Source organism: Arctopsyche grandis, chromosome 9 (assembly GCF_051622035.1).
Source record: "Arctopsyche grandis isolate Sample6627 chromosome 9, ASM5162203v2, whole genome shotgun sequence".
Classification (NCBI taxonomy): Eukaryota; Metazoa; Arthropoda; class Insecta; order Trichoptera; family Hydropsychidae; genus Arctopsyche; species Arctopsyche grandis.
In genome coordinates, this window is record NC_135363.1 from 25998823 (window position 1) to 26009751 (window position 10929).

General features: G+C 34.0%; 1 protein-coding gene across 1 annotated transcript; it reads right to left on the minus strand.

The window, feature by feature from the left end:
• Positions 1-514: 514 nt before the first annotated feature.
• On the minus strand, positions 515-10531 carry Klp61F (Kinesin-like protein at 61F). Its single transcript, XM_077438096.1, has 16 exons — positions 10376-10531; positions 9187-9337; positions 8946-9098; positions 8565-8872; positions 8237-8485; positions 7905-8158; positions 5689-6082; positions 5470-5609; positions 5091-5389; positions 3388-3555; positions 2998-3306; positions 2775-2906; positions 2467-2689; positions 2286-2395; positions 1991-2209; positions 515-1175 (listed from the first exon to the last, which is right to left on the minus strand). Exons 1-16 carry the CDS (start codon positions 10444-10446, stop codon positions 1071-1073), a joined length of 3285 nt encoding a protein of 1094 aa, XP_077294222.1. The 5' UTR covers positions 10447-10531; the 3' UTR covers positions 515-1070.
• Positions 10532-10929: the final 398 nt, after the last annotated feature.

A 10929-nucleotide genomic window follows, 5' to 3' on the forward strand; every position in this document is an offset into this window, starting at 1 on the left:
AAAAAAGAAAACTACCTGTTTGAATTTGGGAAATGTCTTTATTTGCAATCCATCACTGTTGCTATGCAATTTGTAAGACGTCCATAATAATACAAACGAAATGAAAAATTCTCGTCGAGCAAAACATAACATCTTAAATTATTACATCCATAAACGTATAGTGTCTCCTATCGTTTTAAGTATTATTTTTAAGTAATGATAATGATGTTATCCAGTGATTTAATTTATTTTTTTGTAAATATTTATTTATTTTCCACATTTACGATTTTTTGACGTATACACATCTGTCTATAGTATAATATGTATGTACATATGGAAGAATGTGTATTGAATTGTCATGTCAAAATAAACGATTATATAAAAAAAGCACTTTTAATTCAATCTAACCATAACTCGAATTGTAAATAATAATTTGGATATACTCTTTACACTCGTACAAAACTCGTTACACGTCTTTCGACTTTCGATGCATTGAACCAACTCGGAGAGCTGTCAGAAATAAAAACAAGCATTTAAACTATGTAATTGTACTTTATTAAAATCATGTAAAGATATATTTTTAACGTTTTAACATTCGTTATCACTATATTATCATGTACACATGTATGTATATTAAAAATTGTACAAATATTTCATTAGATATGTAAACCAAAACGATAAAAAAAATTCTTACGATTTAGCAAACGGCTAAACGCAAAGAACAAAAGTTATTTAAAATTAACACTGAAATTTGTATACTTTTTTATAACTAATCTTTTATAATGTAAAAACATGAAATTGAAGAAACATTCACTTTTAATTTAATCACACAACTTTAATTAACTTATACAATAAATATATTATATCATTATTTTAAAATTAGAAGTATAATAATAAAAATAAAGTTACAAAATAACTCTTATAAACAACATATTTCCACTATAAAAAATGTCATGATACACACTCACAAAAGACAAAGATATTACGTTCAACATAAGGACAAATGGTAATGTAATCTAAACTTATTCCACACATTTCGGTGATATTACAGTTTTTCGATCCCGGGTTGATTGCGATTTGACGAATTTCCATTAATTTTTATTACAGAGAATCTTCTTGACGGACTGTGGCTGTTTCAAACGTGATGCGAATTCTTTTTTATCGTTGGCTGATGTGTCGAGGTTTTCCTTGGATTGCTGCACAAGATAGAAGTTCAATTAAAAACATACACAACGAGCGAAACCACACTATGCAAATAAAATGGTGATCGGATAAATGCACCCAAAACAAGCGCACTCTTGAGACATCCAATCTTTCAAAGAAGCTCAAGAAGAACTAACGCAATAGAATTCCACAAAAAAGCACCGAGAGGTATTATCCAAGGGTGCTTTTGTGGATTCTGTTGTTGCGCAAGTCCTTCTTAAGAGGGCTGTACACCCAAAACCTTAATTTTGTTGCCGTTCCTTTCTTCGATATATATATATTGAGTGAATGCGACAAAATATATCAATATATATATTGATTGAATGCGACAGTTGCGCTTCGACCAGATAATACGTATTTTAAATCGACAAAATCGAGGTTTCGTATTCTCCAATTACCTCTTCCGAAACTGGACCAATTTTTAAAAAAATTTCATCATCGATATGAGAAAGATATTTTCTATGCAAGTGTACGCGTATTTTTTTTTAAATCGACCGTTAAATAAGCACGCTGGACTCTTTTCGTGGGTGTAAAAAAGAGGCGATTTTATAGATGTTTGGCAGCTCTTAGCTCCTTTAAAAAGTAAAATCAAAAAAATAAAAGCACAGATGCATGCCAATGGTGGATATCCATAGCATATTAAAAAATAATTTCTCTAGTGCCATAATTGAGGAAGGGAGAAGTGTAATACGTTTGTATGGATAAGGCGCTGGTGTCCAGCCCTCTTAAGCGCCTTTGAAAATTAGGATTTCTCAAAACTGCGCCACTATTCAGTGCATTATTCCGGGAACCAAATAAAATACAATACCTTATCGTTCATTATCTGATAGATGTCACTTTCTGAAGTTGATTTTGACATTGGATTCTGATTCGGACTGTACTTAATAGGTTTAGGTTCGACGAACAGGGTGTCGGATTCATCTAGACTAGACCTGGTATTGTTAGCGTTATCGCTTTGAGAATTCTCTAAATTTACTTTAAACGGGGTCGACTCCATGGTGTTATCCAATTCTATTATGCTATCGCTCTGTAATAAACGAAAGATAATTTCAAAATACAATCGAGATAAAATAAAAATTGCACAATGCAACTCATACACTAACCTCTGGTGATTCAACTTTGGCATTTCTGAATCGCATGAGGATTCTTTCGTGAGGTGAAGTGTTTACGAGTTGTCTCGGATAACTGAACTCCCGCCGAATCGGCGTCTTACCTAAACATTTACATACATTTAAAAAAAAAAGCTTTTAAGCGAAACAATAATCAACGGAAAGCGCATTTTACCCGTCGGTGAATACGATTTGTAATCTTCAGTCAAAAATACACGTTCAATATTATCGTTAACCATAAGATCGCCACACATTCTTTCGCTGAACGTGTTCATCGCGTTCGTCAGGCCGTTGATTTCTCGTTTGTGGTGGTTCATTTGTGCGTGAATATTTTCAGTGGTAGTTTGCAGGGGTTGAAGCATTTCCTCTTGCTTGCTGCCACATTGGGTGAGGAATGTCTGAATAACCGAAAAGAGTAAAGTTAGAAATAGATACATATGTACATTGAATGAATCAACAGTGTCATAAAATTATGCTGCTCACATTATAAGAATCACATTGTTCAGTAATAGTATTTGTTTGCAATTGGTTAATATCTTTCACCGCATCATCGGAATTCTTTATATAGTTCGCCCAACAATTTTTATTTAATTCCGAAACATCACAAACGCTATCCTGAAACGGAAAAGTTTAAATTAAATACACGTAAGTATTGAAATAAAATAATGTATAATATATAAATTAGCTGTGAAAGTATACAACTCACCTTCAATTTCTTATCGATATTTGCGCCGATGTTGACCTTTTCTATGGAATCTTCCAAAACGCCCGTCATATCTTTAACAAACGCTCTGTTCGTCTCGTCAAAAGTACTAACTATAATATTTACATCATGCGTCTTCGCCGACAGGCTCTCGTTGACGGTTTGAACCATTTCCGTGAACGACTTGTGAGATTTGGCCGATCTGTCGCATCTCTCATCTATAATGGAGTACACGGTGTTCTTGCTGGTTAAATATTTTGATTCTAACGCAGATAGCATAGATTTCATGCTGCTCAAGTCTTTACTAATGTCCTGAAAAAGTCGTTTTCAAGTATAAATCGTTGATTCCTGGCGTTCAACTATGTTCAAATATTGATGCAAAATTCATATTACCTCTTCTTGTTGTTTGTTTGTGTACGACAGCTTTTGCCAATCTTGTAGATCGTTCTCGTAATTTATTTTATTTTGTTCCGAAATACTTTGCAAATGATTATTTACACTGTTCCACCATTCATTTTGTATGTGTTTAAGGCTCAATATTTTAGCAGTGGACGAATCTTTCTGAAATTTTTTGCATAAGGAAATGAGTGATAATTTTCATTTGATTTATGAATCAATTACACGGAGCAAGTAAAAAAAAAAAAATCACGTTTTTAATACCAATAAAGACTAATCAATCTTTACTAAGAGTTTAACCTACTAAATTCAAATATGATAATGATTTTTGTTTGCTTGTTATCGTTTATGAGATTTATATCTTATTATAAACGCTTATACATTTTTACAGATTTTTGCATTTTGCAGTCTTTTACTCAAAATCTAATATTGCTGCGCCAAAAGCGAGTAATGGAATCAATATTCAGATGTTTTTTTTAATAGATTGTGATTTTTCATTGCTTTAAAATATTTACTATAAATTATCTAGCGAATTTGTAGACAAAAATATTTTTTTTCTTTCAATCTATCATGCATTTATTGGTCCAGTTCCATATTTCACTACGTCTGCAAGGGTTGGTTTTCAATCTAAATATTCTAACGTACCAATTTGAGCAGTAAATGATTTTAAATTACAATATGAAATATCCTAAGTGGGACGAGACGCTCATCACTCATTGCTAATAATGATGGTATGCGAACGTGAGCGAGTGAGATGGAGTGATGCGCTCTCCATTCTCTATATCGCTCTTGATATATGAATACGGTCTAAGCAACCGCATTCTTTAACCTAATTTAAAATCATTGTCCGCTTGAATTAGTATGTTTAGATATAAAAACACATATTGAAATAGAAAACCAATCCTTATGAATATAAAACTGGCCCAATAAAGCTATGTGAGGTATTTTTAATGTGAGTACATTTAAGAGCATTGGAAGTAGGTTAGATGAATTAGGATGGATGAGTATTAGAATTAGTCTAAATATCAGTACATTGTCTTTTGTTTATAAGTTAGATCATAAGTTATTGCCTAAGTACTTTGATGATTATCTAATAAGGAATAGAGATAAACATAGTTTTTATACTAGAAATAAGGACAAACTAGTTGTAAGTAGAGTAAGAAAAAAAATAAGACAGCTGGGGGTGTTTTTCACAGGGGTGTGCTCATGTATAATGCCCTCCCCGAGTGCATCAGATCTGCTAAGACCATGGATGCATTCTTGCGAGGTGCGAAGAGACACCTCTGTTACAGACAGTACATATAAGTTATTATAAATTTTAGAGTTAAGTAATTAAGATGTATTTTTAAATTAGCTTGATAGCTAAGATAATATATAAATATATAATAATAAAAAATTACAATCAATAGAAATAACATCCGACTGTTGATTCCAATACTCAGGTTTGGCACAGCAATACTGGATTTGGAGTTAAAAACTGCAAAAGCCGAAAATATGTAAAGGTTGCGCATTTTTAAAACGCTTATATCTCATAAACGAGAGCACGCTAACAAAAAATCATTGTCATATTCGAATTCGAATAGTGGGTCAAACTTAGTACAGATTGATAGTTTATAGTATTGGTATATATAGGGAGATAAGTGTATATTTTTTTTTGTTGCTTAGTGTTATTATAATCCTTAAAATAATTAAACACGAACCCATGATTTTACGTAAGCTTTTAAATTGTTCACATTTTCACGTTCGTTTTCCCTAGCAATGTTAAGTTCGTCGAATAAACCCAGCAATAGGACCATTTTGGAGTTAATGTCGGCACATTCAGACTCGGCGTTGTTTTTCATATCATCGAATTTATCACTGGTCATTTTACAAATGTTCGCAATGTCATCAGCTTTCCTCGTATTTCCAACTGAAATAGCATCTCGTATCTGGATGACGATGTCCTCTATTATTTTCTTGGATTGCAATTGACTATTTTCGAATTCGAGGTGATGTTTTTCTAGAAAATGTTTCACGTCAGGAAATACATACATACATATTTAGTCATACTTAAGAAATTGTATAGAATTATAATTGTACCGGTGTTTTCTGCGAGGGACGACAGCTGTTCGATATGATTAGATGTAAAACTTGTGAGATGTTCTTTGATTTGATTTCGATGCGATTGAGATTTATCGACGAAACTTTTAGCCGTATTTAAATTGTTGCTTTCCAACAATCTAAAACAGACAAACAAAAAAAATCAATCAGTTTTTTTGTTTTACAAATGCATACGTATAAATTTTCAAAATATAGTACCGTTTCTTCTCAACAGCACAGTGAAGTAAGGTGATATCGGTGGTGGTATTTTCGGCAATGTCTAGTAAATTTTTCGCCTGCTCGGACAATTTCGTCTCTGTTTCGACATGTTTGGACACGAGATGCTTCTGTTCGGCGACTTCAGCCCGAGTCTGCTTCAACTCATGTTTCTTGTCATTCAAGATGCTCTTCGTTTGGTCCAACGTCTGACTCGTGATGTTGAGTTGATTTTCGGTGTTTTTAAGATGAATGGACATATCATTGAAAACTTTCTCCATGCGGTCTTTTTCTTCGTTCATCGCTTTGATGAACAGTATACGCTCTTGAATGTCCTTTTCTTGTTCCTCCAATCTCAAAGTCATTTCTGCGTAAGTTTCATTGGCTAAATATATACCTATGAAAAAAAAAAATATTGATCAACCCATATTTGAGGAATATAATAAGGATCAAAAACGAAATTCAAAAATGACGCATACACACACACACATATATTTTCTACTTCCGGTTGTTGGATTTCACTCACGGACATCACGATAAAGATTTTAAGCATCTAACCAAAACCCTATCAACTCTAGAGAGCGATAAACTGAATGCAGCTCCAGATCTAAAGTTATACCTTGCATCGGTTGAACCGTATTCGAAAAATTATATACATACATATGTTCCTCAAAACAGGCACACAAGGATCTCACTGAATATGTTTTCGATTTGTAATATTTAATTTTGTTTTTTATACCAATTATGCAAAAATATTTCATTATCTTTGGGTTTGATTACAAAATATATGCACTTTATAATTACTTTGTTTTTACTAAACCATGGCAAGATAAAAATTAAATACCGAGCGCGTTATACCAATGGTAACCGGTAGAGATAAAAACATTTGAACAAAAATATTAGTATATGAAACTTATAAACACCTTTTAAATGTTAAAAAAAGCCCAATTTGTTGAGCAACCTAGGAGTTAATTGGGTCTACCTCGTTCCACCAACTTGCATTATCTCGAGACTCGTTTTCCCAACTTTTTCTGTGTGTTTTATCGTCGAGTTTATATATATATGTACAAAACACATACACGAAAGTGTTTTATATAGTGAAATACTTATTTTACGAGATAATATTATACAGGAAATACATTAACTATAAAAAAATTTACATACATACATAGTAAGAAATGATTTTTAAACCTTTTTTTTTTTTTAATATTTTAAAGATATGTTATTAGCTTAAAAATCTATAAATGATCACAATGTCTCGTATATTAAATATATTAAATACATAAATGTAGGGTTGGAATTGAACGAAAGGCTGACGTATGAGCTATGGCTGAGAAAGGGTATGTTACGACTGATTGTGAGAAGGGGATGAAAAGGGGCAGAGATGTAACAGTTAGTCGCAGTTGGACCTGTGCTCCGCGCAGTTGGTCGCTAAACCTCCGCACGTATCGTCTTAATAAACAACATGACTGAAAACGCACGTGTTTGATCTTATAAACTAAACCGCCACATCTCAACTGTGGTCCTGAGCAGTGTCATCTGTCAGGATTCTCTACCACATGTATACAAAAAAACATTTTTTATATAGGTATAATCTACAAACTGCTGTTTAAGCAGCAGAAAAGTTGAGAAAACAAGTCTCGAGATATTGCAAATTGGTAGAACGGAGCGCACCGGAGTTAATTGTATCCAAAAACTAATAAAATAAAAAAAAAAGAGAGCTACATTTAAGGGGAGGTACAACTTCTAGTCAACTAAAATTCATGATAAACATACCAGTGACTGATACTAAGTTTCAGTTTGACAATGCTCGAATTATCTCCAAAATACACAGACACGCATTATTTAAAAACCATGGAAACGTCATCAGTGATCGATTCCGAGTTCAAATCAGTTAAAATCTCGATCACAAAACTTCACATATTATTACTATGTTGTACATAGATAAAGCAAAAACACAAAGTTTCACTTCAATGTTTTCAACTAGCAAACATGAGCAGATTTTGATCAATATATTTAAATCCATTATGGGCCGATACAAATACACACACACAATATACCAGACTTTAGATCAAGGTTCAAACCATTAAACCAGTAAAATTGGGTTTTAATTGACTTGAACCTTACAATGATGCCTCGATTTGTTTCGGCATATAAACATTTTTGAATTGAAAAAAGTCATAAAGTAATAAATAATTAAAAAAAAAATCAAAACAAACCATTCTTCTCTCTGCTCGCCGTTAGATCTCGTTTGAGTCTGTCAATTTCTTCAGAAAATTCTTTGAGCACGGCTCGCTTAGTCATCTTTTGGTTAACTTCCGGTTTATTCAGAATGTTACGAGCGCGATGGGCGTACTCCAAAGTACTGAGAGTTTCTTCAATATCCTTATGACCTGGAGATATCGTAGCAATAATTGAAGTTTTAGTCCGCCCTCCCAACGACTCTTGTAAAAGACGCGTTAGTTTAGATTCCCTGAAATTTTTAACTTCCATGATATACATACACGATCCTCGCATTGACGAATAGCACTCATTGACTCAGTTAAAATACCTGTAAGGAATATGAGGATGTCTTTCAACCAACGCCGTAATGACACGCCCGAGTGTCAACAGCGACTGGTTGATATTTACACACTCTCTAGCTCGTTCTCGGCGAGCTGGATTATCGCTACCAGCTTTTGAAATGTTCTCACTACCAGCCAAGTCTACCAAGTTCAACTTGCCGACCTTCATCAGCTCCTCACCATCGGGACTATTCTCTTTCATGTGCACCACAATCGTGAACACAGTATGTGAGCGACTGATAATAATAAAACAAATTGTTATATTTCATACAAATTGCAAACAGCTTGTGACGATTCAAAAAAATGAATCAATACCTTGATTGTGCATTCATCAAAGTCGATGCCATGCGTCTTTTCTCCTGTCCTTTAGCCATGATATTATAAACTTCATTTTTACTATAAACGGTCATCTCTTCTAAGCCGTTGACGATATTTGTACCCTTTCTAGTGACGTCTTCGTAAATCCTCAACTTGGAGCTGTCTTCGGATGATGACAATAAATCGAACAGCTCTTCGTTATACAATTCTAAATAAGACACTCTCACCGTGTATTCCGAATTAGTGATGCGCAACTCGTCAAACAGTTGACTGAGAGATCGGGGTATGATTCCAGACAAAGGATCCTAAATAAAATAAAATTAAGATTAAAACATTCATCGTGTTTACATTACAATCGTAAGCGGCAGCGGTTATTACATTTTGCCAGGATATATCGACGTTTCCGGAGCTCTCTCCAACCATCGTGTGGGTTTTTCCGGTGCCGGTTTGGCCATACGCGAATACTGTACAATTGTAACCGGCGAGAACCTCCTCGATGAGAGGACTGACGACTTCTTGATATACATCGACCTGATTATTATAAAAATAATATTAGAATTTGATACATATGTACATAATATAAAAATAAAAAAATCGACACAATATATCAAAAATTCACCTGTTTTGAATTGGGTCCGAAAGCTTTATCAAATGAAAATTTTTTCGTCAATTTATTATCAGAGAACGGTTGTTTGACTATTACATCCTTTGAACCGCTAACTTCTACAATTCCAATGGATTTTAGATCTCGTTCTCTAGCATTTATTGGCCTGAAAATAACATAAATAGATTTATTATCTTCAGGCTACATTATTTAACCAGCAGAATGTTAGCATATAATGCTTTGAACAAAGTCAAAGTTTAGTCATGGGTTCAAATCCCACTGGTTTCTACTGGCCAGACCTTAGATTTGTGACTCCAGATTGATCATTTCCTATCAAAGTTTGCCAATTTATCTGATTTTTATTGAAACAGTTCCAACAAATTGGAAACCTTACCCATTTTCTCACAAAATATCGAGTTTTCAGCAATTTTGAATTTTGCTCAATTGTATAAAATGCTGCAAATTTATAAATTTGACAATAAATGTCTCTGTGGATGTTAATTGATATGTATTTACTGAATTGTTTTAAAAAAATGCAGCAAATTAGACCATAGATGTCTCTGTGTATATAAATTGATATTTATTTATGTACTTTGTATAATATTAATAATATTTGTATCAAATATACAATGTTTCTGGCGAGCAAAGCGTATTGGGGTTACTTGTTAAACCTCCCTGGTATAAATTAAAGATAAAATAAAAATAAAATTTAAAAACATCACTATTACAAGGAAAAAAATATTCTACAATTTTAGATACATACATATATAGTTCTGTCAATGAAACAAACCTACTAGTCAATTTGATTTGAACAATATAATATAAAATATGTAGAAGTTAGTAATAGTAAACAGTATATTGTTTTTAACAATAACAAATTTTATATCACACAAAAGATTCATTAAAAAAGTATTCTTTGTCACACTAGAGATGACGCTATACTAACCGACAAGGGGTTCAAAACTTCCGTCAAGTTTTTAGGTTAAGTACATATGTAATTCCATTTGAACAGACAGTATAGACGATGGAGCGTATGGAGCATTTGAAAGCAAATAGACATATAGCAGGGAGACGATGAGAGCATCGAAGATGAGAAATTGACGTGAGGTGTGGTTTGTTTGTAAGAGTAAAGGGGGTGGGGTGCGTGGGGAAAGGCTACGCCTCATCTCACGTCACTTGAGTCACTTGAATGTGCTTCACTCACCTGAGCCTCACGAACACTTGAATGTTTTGGTTTTTATCCTTGCGGGTGCTGCTGCCAGTTGTCGAAGCCATCTCGCTGGACACCGATAACCGATCAGCCACTCGACCGCGATGTCCGTTGCGACTACCGTTTGAATAGCATCGGTAGTCGACGGCCTTTCGCTATTGGTCCGTTTCCGCCAATCACGACGCGTCCTTTCAACCGACTTCGAAGCGGCGTTTAGCTTTACCTTAGCGCCACGTCTAGGTTCTTCGTTCAATTACTATATAATTCGAAATGTCAAAATATTGTTGCGTACAGGGGTGGGTGGAGGATCCAAGTAAAAGGCCAACAGTCGTATCACAGCATTTATTGATGATTAAGGAGTTACACGCACTGTCACCGCTCAGTCCAGAATTACCTGATATCGCCTACGTACCGCCTTATAAAGGGTAGATCTCTCAGGACGCCTAATCTGTTTACCTGTTGTATAGTCACGTATTCGGATATGTATTTCCACGACATTGGGTCTCCCCGTACCGATTCTGAGAAATAACTAATAACGGTCATTGTTT